The sequence below is a fragment of the Colletotrichum orchidophilum genome (genome assembly GCF_001831195.1).
Source record: "Colletotrichum orchidophilum strain IMI 309357 chromosome Unknown Scaffold_55.1, whole genome shotgun sequence".
In the NCBI taxonomy this organism is placed as follows: Eukaryota; Fungi; Ascomycota; class Sordariomycetes; order Glomerellales; family Glomerellaceae; genus Colletotrichum; species Colletotrichum orchidophilum.
In genome coordinates this window covers 91092-107863 of record NW_019173011.1, presented here as the reverse complement: position 1 = coordinate 107863, position 16772 = coordinate 91092, and the positions used below count along the sequence as shown (strand labels likewise).

The following is a 16772-nucleotide window of genomic DNA, read 5'->3' as shown; positions in this document are numbered from 1 at the left end:
GAACAAGAACAAGGACGCCCGTTAAGGAAGATGATTATCAACGGCAAGGCGTGCGAATCAGACTGAGAAAAGGGGGCGTTGAGCGTTGGTATATCATCAAGATTGATTCGCCATGATCGACAGCCCAGGTATGTTGTGGGGTGGCTTTCGGGAATTGTTCTCAGTGGTTGAGGTCTTGCAAAGAGACGAAGAACATGCGATAATACGCAACGTAACTTCCAAATAACTGTATTCCAACTTAGACTATTCAAAGGTCACTCGCAATCAGGCCTGCATGCCAACCTCAGGCCCAGTATCTGAAATGCGGTCGATGGAGGCCCGCCAGAAGGGTTGGCCTACCTATTGATATACCCTATCCACCGCTCTTTACTTGCTGGTCAGTGTCACGCTTGTTACCCCCTTTTTAGACGACATGCGGCCCAATCTGCGCTCGGGTCGTGAGTGGCATCTCAAGTCAAAGAAAAACATACCCAGGCTGTTAAGAGACTTTCTTATAGAGTACTGATCGTCACTATAGGGAAGGCGGCGCACTTGAATCACATGGCTTCGTATTACTATTAATTATTATGCAGGCAACGCTCTACATCTAGATGTCGCCTACATGAGCATGATGATCAGGTTCACATAACAGCCTCATCATCAGTCTCCGTTCCGTACCGCTTCAAGTCCATTGCACCGCCGCACGCACCTACAACCCCACAATCCCACTTCACGTCGCACCTACTCCAGCATCACCGCCCGCCTGCTGTACCCCGTGTTCTTGTCGACGCCGACCTTGATAGTGGCGTCCGCCACAGGCGGCGTGACGTCGTTGCAGAGCCCCTCGGTCTGCTCCTTGGGCAGGAACACGCGCGGCAGGCCACCGGCGGGCATCTGCACCCACAGACGGCCGTGGGAGGCGACCTGGAAGGACTGGCAGTTCAAGACGTCGACGACGTCGGCCCCGATGGCGAAGCCGTGGACATTGCGCGCGATGGCGAACATGACGCCGTTGGACGCGGCGCTGCCGCCGTTGGTGTACATGGAGAAGAGCTGGCCCTTGCGAAGGCCGATGACACGGCTGCTGTTGGTGCTGCCGTACGAGAAGACGGCGCGGGTGCGCTCCTTGGTGAGGAAGTCTGCGTTTGCGTGCGCGGCGTGGACGCGGATCTTGTTCGTCTGCTGGATCCAGCCGTAGAGCTCCGCCTTGTCGTTGTAGCCGCCGGTCCAAAAGACCTCGCGGTTGTTGGGGTTGGGACCGCCGGAGAAGTGCTGCTCCTGGCCGTAGTAGACGATGGGGATGCCGTCACGGAGCATGGTGAGGGCGTACATGTTCTTGGCGAGGGCTATATCGCCGTTGAGGTAGGGGAAGCGGGGCTGGTCCTGGTTCTCGATGAAGGAGCCCCAGATGGAAGGGTCGATGGTGGACATGCTAGCCATCTGGTTGGTGCTCTCGTACACGCCGTCCATGCTGGCTTCCAGAGTGGAGAAGACGGGCGAGAGAAGGTGGTAGCTGCTGTAGTCCATGATGCCGTCGAGGTACTGCTGGTAGGGGGCCAGCAGGCTCAGGGAGGAGTGGCTGACCTCGGCCAGGAGGAAGACGCCGGCGGCCTCTTTGAAGCCGCCCACGGTCCAGAACTCGGGCTCGATCTCGAGGGCGGTGTCGACGCGGAGGCCGTCGATGGAGTACTTTGTGACCAGGTCCTTGATCCATGCGGCGTACACCTGACGGACGTAGTTGTCCTCGGTGCGCAGGTCGGGCAGACCCTCGAGCCAGCAGAGCTGCTCGGACTGGAGGTTGTTCCAGTTGATGGCGCATTCCTTGTGGTAGTACTCGGGCTTGTTAAAGGGCTTGTACTTTGTGTAGTTGCCGGGGGAGTCGTTGAGGCCAGAGTGGTTGGGGGCGACGTCGACCATGAGGTACATGCCGCGGGCGTGGAGGGCGTCGGCGAGCTCCTTGAGGTCGGCCTCGGTGCCAAAGTGCGGGTTGATGGAGTAGATATCCTCGGCCCAGAAGCCGTGGTAGCCCTCTCCGTTGCCGCCAACGTTACCATCCACGTTCTTCACGACGGGCGAGATCCAGATGGCGGTGGCGCCGAGGTTCTGGATGTAGTCCAGCCTGCTCGTGATGCCCTTCCAGGTGCCGCCACAGTACAGGCCTGGGGTGATGTCGCAAACCGGGGTCGAGCCGTCGGACGTGGCGAAGCGGTCGGTGATGACCTGGTAGATGCTCTGGTTTCTCCATCCGGCGGCGTCCAAGGCTGATACGCCCTGGAGAGCCCCGACGGCCAGCAAGGAAAGTGATGTTGCGAAGGAGCGCATGATTATTTATTGGATCAGAAGATTAAGGTATCAAGGCACAGACAGCTTGGTTGTCCAAAGAGAGGGAACAAGAAGCAAAAGAAGATACGATGGAAGGAGAGTCGGTTGGTAAAACGATTGGAGTATAATGCTCGGCAGGGATCAAACGAATGACAACAGCGCAAAGCAGAACGAGGGATTGCCTTGGCTTCAACTGCGGCACCTACAGAGAGAGAGAGAGAGAGAGGTAGGGAGGAGGAGGAGGTGGAGGACAGGAAGAGAAAAGACCTAGCTCGAGTGTAAAGATGGCGGTAGAACATCGTCTATTGTATCTTCGCACCAACAAGGGTCGCGAGCAGTATACTCCCACATACCGGACTCCTGACTTTTGACGAAGCCCTCAATCGTAGTAGCCCCGTCCAACGTGCCCCCGTCAAAAAGGCTGTGCTATTGGCAGAATACGAATAACTTGCCAGATCGAGGGGTCCCAGCCGATTTGGGTGAGCCTTGGCCGTCCCTTTTGAATCAGATCCCGGCCGGTGACTCCATCTGCAGATCCACTACCGTCCCTACCCATGCGGTGGATGGGGTCTAAACGTAGCATTTATTTACTCTTTCGATACTGCGAAACACCACATAGTGGAAAGAAGGATTTAAGCGAATGACAGAAGTCGGAAATACGGGAAAAGGGACAACAGGAGGAGAAGATAGGAGCCTAAGCGGAAGGCGGTGCTGAAGAAGAGGCTCCTTTCTACGCATCCTGCACAGGGTGGTCGGGCGCTACTACAATCTACACTACACAGTAGACTCCGGCTCCCGTCCAAACCGGCACGAAGCCCCAAGTCGGATAGTTTCCGGCGACGGGGTCAGTCTCCACTCTAATCCCGATCGGTCAATATTCCACTCTCCTATATAGTGCTGCTAATCTCGTTGGCCGTTTTGGTACAAAAGAGCAAATGTAGTCCCGGCTTTTCCCAATCGGTAGGCTTGCGTGTGACGTAGTCTTGCGAACCTATTCCACAGTACAACCCACTTTCACCAGTACCTACATAGTATGATCAGGTCAGGTCAAGTAGGTGAACAATGGTCGATTGACCCGCACCCTCCCCTTGGGTAGGGCTAGAGCTTTTGTTCCTGATCCCATCTCGGACCACCGTAATCCTCGGGGCAAACGTGGTGTGTTGTTTCCACGAGCGAGCATCGGGGCCTTACGCGAGGCTGTGTGAGCTTTCGGAAACGGCGCATTATTCTTCGAGCGGGCAATGGAGACATCATAGTTACGCAAATTTTAGCAGTATCACGATGTTGTAGAGATGTAACTACAGATGTGGGTGCCACCATTCTACTTTTTGAAGCAGTCGAAAATGTGAATGTTTTGCAAAAGCCCTTTTCGCGAGTCGGCTCGTACTCATCCTCATCCTTACTTTGACTGCTTTCAATTCTCGTCAGTAATGGGCCGCTGATCGTCTTCGTATTGCGACGACATAATTCCAATGTTCCACGTTAACAGCGACAAGCAACACATGTCAACGAAAAGTCATTCTCGGAAAAATGAGCAGAATTGAAAATGGGTGAAAGATAATGCGGAACGTCTAGGGTAGCGTGGACTTTTGGGAGTGCCACGTCTAGGTTTTATAAATGCCATGGACTTCTCCGGTTATTAAGGTACGACATTGTTTCTACAACGTCCTAGGATTTCATACGTTAGTACGGTACTTACGGAGACGGACTTAACTAAATTCGGTAATAGCCCTATAAAATTATAATATTTATATTTATATATAAAATATATAATAAAATAAAAATCGATACCTTTTTTTATTTTATTAAAATATTAAAAATAATTATAATTTTAGTAAAGTCGGCGGGAAAATTAGTAAGAAAGTAATAGAATATTTATAATTAAAAAGTTTAATTTTAATAAAAAATTTCGGCCTTTAGATCTAAAAGTACTACCTTTAGACTAGCTATAGAAATTAGTCGAAGAAGATAAAACTGGTACTTGTAGTGGACCCTCCCTGTCATTTCACTGCGCTAACGTATGAAATCCCTGGGTAGGTGTAATGTAGAACACAATCTCGGGAATTTCCAGCTAGCGCACGATGCGGTTTCTAAGCCCGCAAGGTAGTCAGTCGGTAAGGGTATCGGCTTTTCGGCCGTAGAAATACGGATAGCGAACAGACGGTTTCTTGGTTGGTACTTCCACACTCATAAGTACCCACTACAAGAGTGACGGTAACTCGCAGTGTGTTTGGCCAATGACTACCTTAGCTTTTGCGCCTTCTGTCAATGGTTTCTACAATCAGTGTTCAGTGATCTTTCGGCAAATTGCTTTCGCTAATGAGCGATTTGTAGACAAACGATGCACGTGAGCACAGCAGATCAGTGCTCATCGACCAAAACGCTGGGTGCAAATGGCCCGCTGTTTTCCCCGGAGATCCGAAGAAAGACCCTTAGCGCTTGCGTGTCTGCTGGAATTGGATTTAGTGATTGTGTCTGGTAGAGCCGTTAGGACGGGATGCGATGAGATATCCCCACATATTCTCCCAGTGGAGAATCCGCCGCAGATGCAACCTCTTCAGGCGGCTCCTGTGATATGACGTAACTCTGCAAGAACGGCACATGGCTTCTCGTAGACCGAACGGCGTGATGCTGCTTGTGACCGCATACCTACATACGGAGTACCTGCCACATGATACAGGGGGGCCTTGCACTTTGTTTTCTGCAGTCAACATGCAGAGAGAAATGAGGTGGGCATCGACTTGAGATGGACCCGACGGCGGACGTTGGAAAACCGGCGCCGTTGAACGGGTTGAACGGGTCCCGTCAACCTTTTTCAATGGGCACTGCGACCGACTAGGTAAGGTCGTCTCAACCTTAAAAGGCCACCTACCTTACTTGGGTAGTCTGCTTTCACGGGGGACACGAGCCTGACTACAAGACTCCGTTCATTCATAGAAAGACGAAGACATATATCGCGACGATAGATCGCATGCACAAGAAACTGTCGAGGCGATAACAGACCGCCTTCTCCCTACCACAAACCTCACGCGGAAGCAGACCAACTTGACGGCGAAGCCCAACACCAACTCTCAACTTTGACCGATCTGACGTCGATCCCGTCCTCTTTGCACTCGAACAAACTCACTAGTCAAAATTCTTGCTGACGGAACACTCGGTTGCCTCTTTGCACCCCTGCTTCGAATCCTTCCTACCTGGGTACCACTCGACGCCCTCCCAAAGATCTACATTCGACTGCAGTCTCTCTCGCACCTCACTTTACTCTCGCCCCTCGAACGTTTCAACGCCGTTTCCGACCAATAGTTCCCCTCCCCTTCCCATCTGCGAGTGCCTGCGAGTGCAGATTTGGGAAGCATCATGACGTCGTCCAGGATCCTTCTATGCCTGCCTGGCGGGCGTAAACGACCTTCCTGTCAATGTTCAACTCTCTTGCTCCTACCCCCGGAATTCAATCCACAAGGGCAACCGTTCTAGTTTTCCACCTTTCTGGTGTCGTTCGAGGTGAAACTCGACTCCGCGGGACCAGGGCCGCTACGAGGGACGTTTTGTGTCACGTAGGCCTTGGTAGTCGTGTGATCATTATAGATTGTTTCCGTGAATCATTTGACATCGTATATACAATACTTTGAAATAGACCTCGCCCTGGTTTTCTCAATACCCCCCTGAAGAGATAGGGGTATCATCAACCCTTTAATACAGAATCCTCATCCCTTCTCGGATCCCCATGGCCATTGGCTCAATACTTTGACCAAGCCGCACCAAGGCATGTCTCCAATACCCTCATTATACACGAGCAGTCGGGCCATGCTCCTTCTCCTGCTTACACGAATCCCGATAATACTCGACGTCCCCCGCATGCGGCACAGCAGGTGGGCCACCATTCTACCCAAACATATACCTATTCCAAAGGTAGAAAGACTGCGCGAGCCCATACCGCGCCAACTTCCTCAACGAAACGTTGAAAACGGCGTTCAGCTCCTCGAGCGTCTTCTCCTCGGTTTCGGGGAGCGAAAACAGCACGAGGAAGATGCCAACGATGTTCCAGCCGGTGTACCACCCAAAGGCGCCCATCGGCATGTAGGCCGTCTCTAAAGAGGGTCATGTGACGGCGAGGATAAAGTTGAAGAATCACGTCGTGGCCGTCGCCAGGGACATGCCGTAGAGGCGTATGCCCAAGGCAATGCGGGCAGTCTTGGCGGGGTTTCTGGGGATTCAGAATGAGAAGTCGGTGAAGAAGAGAAAGATGGCCATCAACGGAAAGGTCGTCAGGAGCAAGGTTGTGCCGTCCGGAAGTGTCGATAGTTCATAAGACTGGGAGAGCAAAGAGCCAGTTGTTCATGCCAAAGCTAAGAGACGCCTACAAGGCGCTCATTTCAGTAAAGTCGGCCGCTAGGAATATCTCGGAGCTGCGATGAGCTAATCATAGTTCACATAGTGTTTGGGGACATCTAAACTTCAGAGGGTCTCTGAGTCTGGGCCGAATCTGGCATCACTGTTTGTAGCATAAAGCTACTTGAAGCATTGGGAAATCCAAATGTACACTATAAATATCCATAAAGACGGTACACAGACCATCAATACCATAAAGCATCTTCGTATTCCGCCACTTTTGAGTGGACTCGCCGTCAAGTACTGCGCGTTTTCCTCATCGGTAATGCCATGTTCGAGACAGTAGTCCCCGCCTCTCTGGGGCACTCGCCAAGAAACAAATATTAAGGATAGCTATGTCCAACGACGTACGCGGAGATTTTCCCGTAGCAACCGTCCATAAGTCGAGACGTTGTAAGAGATCCACACTCCCCTGACGGCCGTAGAAATCTAGCCGCTATCGCTCCTGATTCTTGCTGTGGTCAACCTTCCCAGTCAGTTCGAGGACTTGTTAACTCGGCATCGCCTCCGCAACCTTGGAAACGTCTCAACGGATTCTGAGGAATTATCCTCGCAGCGTTGCCTTACAGCATACAACCATCCTCAAATCATACAGCCCTTCCTCAGTCAAATTTTCCCCCAGCAAACTAATCGGCCTGAATCCCCTCAGCTAGACATCCCACGACAAAAGAGAAGGGCATAAGTCGTTACTGTCATTTCTTCATTCATCCCCCCCACCCCCTCAAAACATTCCTTTTAGTCGTCGGTAGCCTCGAGCACGCTCTCAATCAAACAGCACCAACGTTTCCCAAATCACCGGAACGACCGATGGGATCCCCCGTCAACACTCGACCCCCTCCCACCAGCAGACCCCTTGCGACTAAACACATCCTCCCACGTAGGACCTCTATCACCACCGCCGCCGCCCCGTCTCCCAGAGCCCGGCGACCGCGGCGACCGCGGCGACTCATCCCTCGAGTCCGAACCGCGATGGCCATCCCGGTCCCGACCAGAGTACACCCCGTAGTGGGCGTCGCCTCCGCCGCGGATATCATACAAAGATGACGGCGCAACCTGTGACAAAGGCGACACCGTACCGCCTCCGCTACCGCGATGCTGCGAGATGGAGGGCAGCGAGGCGGTGTACCGGTTCGTCGGCGCTGGGCTGCGCTGTCTCTGGGAGGAGACCGAGTGGCGTCCCACCGGCGGGGGCGGCAAGTCGCGGTGTCTATGCAGAGAAGCGCCGGTGTCCGAGTTTGCGCGTGGGAGTCGGGCCGGGTGTTGCTCAACGCGGTGGTTGCCGCGATCGTACGTCCTGGACCGGTGCTCCAGGGACGCGGGACGCTTGAGGTCGCTCGCAGACCGGCGGGTGTGCGTATTGGCCTCGGGGAGCCTCGCTGCGTCCTGGGGCGGCGGACCGGGACCCGGTCGAGATCGCGGGATGGAGGGCAGGGGCGGTGCGATGTCTTCTAGGCAATCCCGCATTGCTGCGTCGGTGATTTTGCGGACCTTTTGATCGTAGGCTTCTGGGAACAGGTGCCGAGATAGCTGTCTGGGTAGCCTCTCGGGTTTGCCGTTGAGGAGGGGCCCGTCGGCGTTGATGGGCAGGGCAGTCATGATGGCGTGCAGACGTCTGGCTTCCGGGTCTGGGTATGCGAGGATGTTGCTGATCATCCATTTGGCGAAACCGGCCGGGGTCAAGCCGGGTATGTTGGTGTCAGATCTGGGTGCGGCCTGGACGAGATGGTACTGGCAGTCTAAATCCTGATACAGGAACTCAATTCGCTCTAATGATTCCTTGCCCCTTGACTTGAAGATGCCTTTGTGGTATGTCAGCAGCCGCTTCTGAGGCATCGGTGGAAAGTCTTTCTACCTTCATATTGAAACCTCTCGGGTTCGACCTTGTATTTAGTGTACAACATGAGCATCTTCTCAGGGGTAACGACGAGTGTATCCGGAGGCCCAAAGTCCGAAATCTGAAAATGTTATCAGCTATGTATTTATGAAGGAGGCGATGGATGGTAGTACCATGTAGTTAGCGAGGCCTCTGAGCACGCAGTTCAGTCGGTTGGTAGGATATCCCTCCGAGTCAAACAAAACGCCCCACGCCTTGTCGACACTACTTAACTCAACGCGCGGCGCCGCAGGAGCAGTCGGCGAGACAGAATCTTCATTATCCGATTCAACACGCGGTTGGCAATGGATGACCGGCGGTGCCCTATTTCGAAAGCGAACGGCCCTTTGCTCGGGACTAATGGGCGGGGTGGACTGGGGTGCTGGTACAGGAACCGAAATTGGCGGCGGCGGCTGCGGAGGAAGCGCCGAAGCAGCCTTGGCGTGGGCGAATTCCGGGCTGTGATCCATTGGCGACGAAGTCTTGGTGGTGCCGAGTGCGGCAATGATTGATGGCGGAGGGCTAGGATACGCCGGGGTGAAGACAGAGTTTCGACTGGAAAAGGGGGAAAGCCGAGATATGTCGATGGGGGTGCCGGTCTCATTGGACTTCAGTTGAACGACTTGAGCAACTTGACAACATTCTCAGTAAACTCGATTCTTGCAAAGAGACAACTAAACAAGACTGACCTTCTTCTTTGATGATCTTCCTCAACTCCTCCAACATGTCAGATGACATACTGCCAAGACTATCGCGAGGTCTGGAAGTGAGCGTCTCCATGATCAAGCTGTCCGAGCCCCTTTGTTCATCTACACGGTTTTCGTGACCATTTCCGTGACCATGGCTCTCCTTTTGTTGTCCCCAGCCGTACTCTCCAGCAGCCCGCTCCGGTGACAGCGGGGAAAGCTCTTCCGGCTCCGGACGGCCCGCGTGATCTCTCGGTAGAGACCAATTTGTCGTAGTGTTCAGCCTTGGTCGCACGGCCTTCCCAGCCAGAGAGGAAGTCATGGCGGGCGCCGATGTTGTTGTAGGATATGCCGTCTGCCGCAGCATGCGAACGTCCGAAAGCTCGCACTATATCGTTTGTACGAGACAAACAGGCATGTAGGTGTTGAAGGGGGGCCGGAAGAAGCGATTGGGCCGTTGACGCGATAGCAAGGACAGCCGTATATACCGAGCAAATGGACGACGAAATGGGGGCAGACCGAGACGACGGTGAATTAAACACGGAACACGCGGGAATAGTTATAGACCCATATCCCCTTCGGACGCCGAGAGGATACTGGAGAGGGCTCCCCAATGAGATGTTGACATCTAGCCTCCTCACGTCAGGTGGGTTGATAAGGTGCAGCACGAAGTAGTGAGGGTCGGTCAATCACGGAGGCAACACCGCGAGCGGCATGGATGATGCGGAAATGTGCATTTTCAAAATGCGAGATAAAAATATAGTGTTCCCCTCACGGCCCTTACGGGAGATAGGAGGAGAAAATGGCGTAATTGAAGAATGGGAATCAGCAGGCTGTGCGCAGTGGTAGCTCGTACAAATGAGTCGGGCGAAGGTAGCGTAGAACCACACAAAGTTGCCCTTTTCTGTCTTCCGCCGTTCCCTCAACAAGGCCCATCCTCGTCTCATTGGGCCACAAGTTGTCAGCATGGCAATGTCAAGGCCTGGTACACGGCACATTGGCCACGTTTCGATGCGTCACCATAGGAAGCTGAGATGAAAGGGACGTCGCCTGGTGGATTATCCTCGTCAGGGTGTCCAGGACCTGCCCTCATCAGAGGGTGCGATGACATCGGGAAGGTTTTGATCTTGAGGCCACACGCGTTCGGGAAGCTGAAAGTTTCCGTCTGGGATGAAAACTGTGCCAAAATTTCTTATTCCCGTCGTTTCGAGGTGCTTCGCCCAAGTCTTGTTTCTGTGTCGCTCAAGATATTTTGGCTTGAATCGCGTTGTACAATCCAAGTCAGGCGACGCCATGTTTGCCAGTTGATCCTGAACGTAGTCAGCGCGGGCGTCCCGTCGCCAGGTTTTGTTTTGGAGTTTGTTGCGGTGCCACCAAGCGGTCCCCGACCAGACCGCTGGCCTCGACTTGAGACGCAGTTTCGGGGGAAAGAAACCCTTTGGATGCGACGCGGAAGCTTCCCAGGGTGCGGTGTGGGATGCTGCATGCGAAGTGCAGGAGGAGACAAAGAACGATATCATGGGTTGCCCCCGGTTTTGGGCCGCAACGCCCCGGATGTCCCGCTGGCCATCCGCGGCAAGGCGTCCACCGAGATTCTGAGAGAAGTGGTTCGCATGTCCGCGCGGCAGCCCGCTTCAATCGAGATGCAATCCCGATTTTGGCAGCCAGTGGGCCGAATGAGTCTTCAGCACTCGCGTTTGCTGTTGAATTGTGGTCAGAGCGGTAGTCTTGACTAAACCCTAGCCTCCCTTTTAGAGGAAAAAAAAATAAATCCTGATAGCAATGAAATGAGACGACTCGGTTCGTGGGAGTGTAAGCCTCCGAACGAACTCGTTCGTGTCTTGAACATGTGGGGGTCCCGTCGCCCCGTCCCGATCCTCGAGCCGGACGCGCTTGGGCAACGGCGAGCTAATCCCCATTAGCTCCATAAGCCTCGTCTGGTCAGCAACGCAAAATGAGAGCGACATCGGTTAAACTTGGTATACAAAATAAAAAATTGCTGAATAAATAAATATGTTACACCGTTATATGTTCTGGGGGCATTGTCCACCCCGAATCGAGATCGAATGCTCGCCAGCTAATGCACTTACAAGACTCCCAACCAATTTCTGCTTCCTTCTTTATGCTTTGTACAACAAGTCCAAGAAGCCGTTGGCCAAGTCAACAACCACGCTCTTGTTTGGCAGGGATCCGGCAACACCATACAGAGCGGCTGAGTCGCCGACGGCCTTGCCCTTGGCACCCTTGCCCTCAACGACACGAACTCTCTCCTTTTCCTTCTCGGTCTCGACGACAGTCTCAAGATCTGCCAACAACTTCCCGTACACCTTGGTAATTGGCAGAGTAACGGCAACATGGATCGCGGGAGGGTTCTGGAGAGCGTTCAAATGCCAACCCTTCTCTGACATGCCGTCGGCAATGTCGTAGATGTTGAGGTTCTTGGCGGTGAAGGCGACAACGGACACGAGAGGCTTGCCCATGATCTCCAACTCGTTGTCCAGCGCTGGTGTTTCGCGAATCGTCTCGCTGATTTTCTTGGCAGTGCCGACGATCTTGACACACGCGTCAATGTAGCCGGCCTCACCGACCTTCATCAAACTGGCCCAGCAGCCGGCAATCAGGGCACCTGGACGCGAGCCGGCCATACCAGGAGAGCCGTACACACCGCCAGACCAGTCTGGCGACACGTAGTACTGGTACTTGCGGAGTTCCGCGGATCTGTACAAAACCGTGGAATTGCCCTTGGGGGCAAATCCGTACTTGTGGGTGTCGCAACTGATGCTCGTGACGCCCTTGAGACGGAAGTCGAAAAGTTCGGTCTCGAAGCCGGCCTTGTCCAAGAAGGGGACCATGAAGGAACCGAGGCAGCAGTCGACGTGGAGGCACAACTTCTTCTTGATAGCCAACTTGGACAAAACGCCAATGTCATCGATGATACCGTGGGGGAAGTTTGGTGCGGAACCAACCAACAGGACCGTGTTACTGTTGATCAGGCGGGAGACGGCACGGACATCGACTTGGTAACTGGGCGCGGGGCAGGCGACGTAGTGGATCTTAATCTTGAAGTAGTCACCGGCCTTGCGGAACGCAGTGTGGGCGGTTTCGGGCAAAATCCTGATGCGTGTCAATGACGAGAACCAGAGGGAAAGTAGTTTCACAGAGACAACGTACATTTCGGGCTCGGTAATGCCCTTCTCAAAGTAACCTCTTTGGCGGGCGCCCAGGCAAGCAGACAAGATACTGTCAGTACCACCGCTCGTGGTGGCACCGGCAGCACCGGCAGGAGCGTTGAACATGGAGAGTACCATGGACACAATCTCGGCCTCCATCTTCCTGACACCCGGGAACACATCAGGGTGGATGGGGTTCGCTACGGTGAACTTGCCAAAAGCTTCAGTTTGCAACTTCATCAGCTCGTCCTCACCGTGGTAGACGGCGCCTGAGACAAAGCCATCCTCCCATCTCGTATGATCCATGTTCGCCAGGGTGTCGAGCTCTTGTCGGACCTCGTCTTCGGACCAGCCCTCCTTTGGAAGGGTCAGGTATCGGGTAAGATTCGCGGGGATCATCTTGGACTGCAGTTTCGCCATCGACTCGTTGACTTGCTTCTGAACCTGGCCGCGGACGCCGGGGGCGCGCAGGAAGTAGCCATACAGGACTCTGCGGATATCAATGTAGATTTCGACGATGCTACCAATCAGGCCGCGGCCCTTGAGCTGAAGGAAAGTCTTGCGCGTCCATCGCCAGACGAAGAAGAAGAAGATTATGTTGCGCAATCTATAGACAGCGAGCCCCCCTAATCAGCCGATGCCGAGGTACTTCGGGAGAGTGACCGAAGTGAAATACAGAAGCATTGGCAACTCACAAATCGAGGTTGAGGACTAGCAGAGGACTCGCTTGCCGACTGCGCTTGACTTGATTCAAGCCCTCACGTAGGCTTGCGGGGATGCGGGAGCTGCCGGGCATCGTGTTGTTTGCCGTTGTTGAACTCAAGCGTGGTGGGATGTTACGGTTCGCAACAGCAAGCAATGGGAAAAGTGAAGAATAAGTATGTTGGGAAGTAGAGACGAAAACGGGTGGATGCGATTACAATTTATAAAAGCGCGGAGTAGAAGGTGAACGCGGGGGGCTCAAGAGAAAAATAAATTGGAGACTGGACGAAGATCAAGGCTAGGAGTTGGAAGGTTCCGACGTTAACAGCGCCCAGCAGGAGCATCACCGGCGCCCGGGGTCAAGGACCTAGAGCGTTTGAGCTTCTGGCCGTGGTAAGCAGAGCCAACGACTGGATCCCGAGGAGCAGGAAATCGTGGGGCATGGCGTCTTCTTGATTATTTCTTAGCGCCGTTTACCCCTGTCAGTGCATCGAAGATAGCGGAGTACCTTTTGGAGCGCCGCCCATCCGGTCTATCTGTCACATGCGCCACTCCGAGCAAGATGAGCCCTGTTTCCCACGGCGTCCGCGTCCAGCTGGCTGCAGCATTCACGCGCCGTTCGGACAGGTCATTACCGGCGGATTGATTCCAATTTGATAATAATAGCACATACCTACGCCGTCGACTTGGGGACGGGACGTCACCCAAGGTTGAATTCACAATGAACCGATGGCTTCCTCTTGGGCTCTTCCTCAATGCGAGGTGTCAGTGTCGAGATGGAACGGCCAGTGATGAACACCTCCGGCCAAAAGAGGGCAGTCCGCACCGCGCACCGCGCTCCGCGCGACGTGCCCGTCATCTTATCGCGGCGACCGATAAGTGACGACAATTCCCATGCGAACCAAGGACCTTCAAACTCGGCCGATTGGGTAACGTGTCCGATGTACGCATGACTTTGCGTCCAGATCGCCAGTCTTTTGCTGCTACCCTGACCCCTCTTTGCGTGATAGGTGTTGATTCGGCTTACCGAAACCCTCCGTCTTTGGTTCATGATACGTGAGCATTATCTGTTAAAACAACCTAGAAAGTCATCCATGTCTGTCCGTCCGCGGACTGCTCCGGGATGACAAGGTCCACTATAGCGGGGCGCGACCGGGTCCGCGGGCACCCGTCTCCCGGCTTGATGGATCCGACCCCACTTGGAAACCGCCCTTCCAACCATTGAGAGCCGCCCTTTTGCCTCTTCGCATAACGCTGGCACTGGAAAGTACGGGTGCGGAATCGCAAGACATTAGCGCTTGAATCAGGTTGCGCATCACCCATAGTGCTGGAAGTCAACCTCGATCGGTGTCATGGTGAAGAAGCTTCGACACAGTGGCCATGCGCTCAGCCTCAACCACGGCACATCGACAGCGCCAACGTCCGAGAGATCCAAGCGGATCCAGGCGCTGCTCGGCTCCTCGATCTTAGCGGATGACAATCTTGCAGCCGAATCGTAGAAGTGCATCAACAACCCTCGACTTGCGCATAGGCTCTTCCTCATTGGTTGATAAGGCTGTCTTCCCTGTCCAACTCGCCGTGTCAAGCAATTACACATCCTCCTGGGGTAAGTTACCCCACGTGGAGACGGTCTTGTCATGCTGATCGCCACTCAAGGCAAGTGCTTGTCAACAGTGTGGAAAGTTGCGAACAAAGTCCGTATTAGCATCCGCACTCTGGCAGGATGGCCAATGTCTATCGATATGGTATACAAAACACAACAAGACGCAAGTCTTCAGTCGTCAAAACGAGTCATCATCTCGACAGGATCAAGAGAGAAAAGCATAACAACCCTCATGAGCGCCGTGCGAGAAGCTCATGCCACCGGGTAGCCTCCAAGGCCCTTGACCGTCTGTCAGTGACCCCCGTACAAAATTCCTCATGAGATGATCACCCCAAACCAAAATAAACGCCCTCGTCCAGCTCTTGTACACTTGAAATGCCGAGTTCATGGTTCCTGGTGAATGAAACGCCTGGAGCTTCTCTGTGCCTGGGTCCTCTGGTGGGAACAGGACTTACTCTCTCCTATCTCTCCGTCTACTGCGCCTTGAAGGCCGCTTGCCACTTCGGCTTGAAACTGCTCAGCTCCTCGTCACAGGCCCGCTCTCCAGACTCGGTACAGCCGGCTGCCCGGACAACAAAATGTCCCTCCTTGTAAATCTCCCCCTTTTCGTATCGATTGTAGGAGTTGAATATCCTCTGCGGCACAATGGCAAGTTTGGAAAGGATGGTGGGATGCCACTGAACGATGTGTTCCTAATGGGATGGTCAGACGTGGCTCAGAGGCGTAGAAGAGTGAAGAAGTAATTGTAAACTCACCAAAGCATGCCCCTCGGCCTTCTGGAAGTTGTAGCTGCGGTACAGCGGATCAAACCAGGTGTCGATGAAGAACTTCGCCCACTCGCCATTACGGATGCAGAAGCTGCTTGAAGATAGACCTTCTCTGTCTTGAGTAACAACGAAATCGATATCGTCGCCCCTTAGGTGAGGGAACGTTTTGATGATGCTGTCGGGAGGCACAACCGGGTGATCCCTAGCCATCAAAGCATCGAGTCTCTCTGACTTCAACAGCAAGTTTTCCAGGGTCGTCTCTGGGTCCATAATGTAGGCGTCTTGGTCGAGGTACCAGAACCATCTGGCTTCTGGGAACGTTGTCATTGCATGCCTCAGCGATACCACTTTGTTCCATGATGCTGGAGAACCGTTCAGATTGTAATCGCCCGCCTTGACAAACATCACCTCGTAGCCTGGAACAAAGACAATCAGCATATGCAGCACCAGAATGCACCAATGCATGCCTACCGTGTAACTGCGCATATTGTTTCCTGTTGTCGCGAATGCTTGCCAGATAGGTATTGCTGAATTTCACCTCATCCAGCACTGTCACTATTACCACGGGTGGGTCGCCAGAAGGTACTCGAGGGCCACGGGGCGACTTGAAGGCCCCTGAGAGAAGGTATATGAAGCCCAAGAATAAAAGGGCGCCTGCCGCGATGACCTTCAGCCTGCTGCGTCGAAGGACCGGTGGTATCCTCGAGGATCTCGCCTTGAAGGGAGGCGGGTTCGAGCTCTTTCGTGGTGGGTATGCGAAATGCATCGTGTCGAATTATGTGATTAGTTCAAAGGGAGAGCCCGTTGGCCCGCGATCGATCGAGCGTGTTGTCGCAATTGGACCAGCGTCGAGATGCGACGCCGTAATGTCCCGGAAATGACGGTCGCTTATTAAAGAAACTTTCGTCGGCGGTCGAACACGAAAGTAGACGCTGAGTGTGGCTGTTGCGACAGGAGGCTTGACACCGAAAGGAGGGAGGAAAGTGTCGTGGATAGTCGAGGCCAAATGATCGTCGGGGTTTTCGCAGGGCGTCATCCAAACAGGCGCATCACGTCGAGTCCTCGAGAAGTCCAGGCGACACCTTGGAGAGTAAAAGTTTTGTAAGGGAAGCTGTGGTGCAAGGGCGAGGGCGAGCGGTCGATGTACGACTGCTGAACACGAATGCGATACCATGGCTTCGTTTAATTCGAGATCCACTTTGGGAACTCTAGATCTGGACCACATCGAAATCCATCAATCATTGGCCCGGTCGGTAGTATTATTGTCCGGTCGGGCGATCC

The 16772-nt window shown here is 53.8% G+C and overlaps 6 protein-coding genes across 6 annotated transcripts; 1 reads left to right on the top strand and 5 right to left on the bottom strand.

The window, feature by feature from the left end:
* Window positions 1–720: 720 nt before the first annotated feature.
* Window positions 721–2301, bottom strand: CORC01_07043 (alpha amylase; the record flags this gene model as incomplete). Its single annotated transcript, XM_022618681.1, has 1 exon — window positions 721–2301. One exon carries the CDS (start codon window positions 2299–2301, stop codon window positions 721–723), a length of 1581 nt encoding a protein of 526 aa, XP_022474781.1.
* A 3470-nt stretch (window positions 2302–5771) lies between these two features.
* CORC01_07042 (uncharacterized protein) lies at window positions 5772–6378 on the bottom strand (the record flags this gene model as incomplete). The annotated part of the gene is made up of 2 exons (XM_022618680.1): window positions 5772–5832; window positions 6236–6378. 2 exons carry the CDS (start codon window positions 6376–6378, stop codon window positions 5772–5774), a joined length of 204 nt encoding a protein of 67 aa, XP_022474780.1.
* Window positions 6379–7482: 1104 nt separating this feature from the next.
* CORC01_07041 (uncharacterized protein) lies at window positions 7483–9616 on the bottom strand (the record flags this gene model as incomplete). The annotated part of the gene is made up of 4 exons (XM_022618679.1): window positions 7483–8489; window positions 8543–8645; window positions 8698–9185; window positions 9253–9616. 4 exons carry the CDS (start codon window positions 9614–9616, stop codon window positions 7483–7485), a joined length of 1962 nt encoding a protein of 653 aa, XP_022474779.1.
* Window positions 9617–11369: 1753 nt separating this feature from the next.
* Window positions 11370–13215, bottom strand: CORC01_07040 (uncharacterized protein; the record flags this gene model as incomplete). Its single annotated transcript, XM_022618678.1, has 3 exons — window positions 11370–12363; window positions 12421–13026; window positions 13115–13215. The coding sequence occupies 3 exons, from the start codon at window positions 13213–13215 to the stop codon at window positions 11370–11372; spliced, it is 1701 nt and encodes a 566-aa protein (XP_022474778.1).
* A 661-nt stretch (window positions 13216–13876) lies between these two features.
* On the top strand, window positions 13877–14620 carry CORC01_07039 (uncharacterized protein; the record flags this gene model as incomplete). The annotated part of the gene is made up of 2 exons (XM_022618677.1): window positions 13877–14050; window positions 14447–14620. The coding sequence occupies 2 exons, from the start codon at window positions 13877–13879 to the stop codon at window positions 14618–14620; spliced, it is 348 nt and encodes a 115-aa protein (XP_022474777.1).
* Window positions 14621–15197: 577 nt separating this feature from the next.
* On the bottom strand, window positions 15198–16257 carry CORC01_07038 (galactosyl transferase GMA12/MNN10 family protein; the record flags this gene model as incomplete). The annotated part of the gene is made up of 3 exons (XM_022618676.1): window positions 15198–15416; window positions 15480–15907; window positions 15963–16257. The coding sequence occupies 3 exons, from the start codon at window positions 16255–16257 to the stop codon at window positions 15198–15200; spliced, it is 942 nt and encodes a 313-aa protein (XP_022474776.1).
* Window positions 16258–16772: the final 515 nt, after the last annotated feature.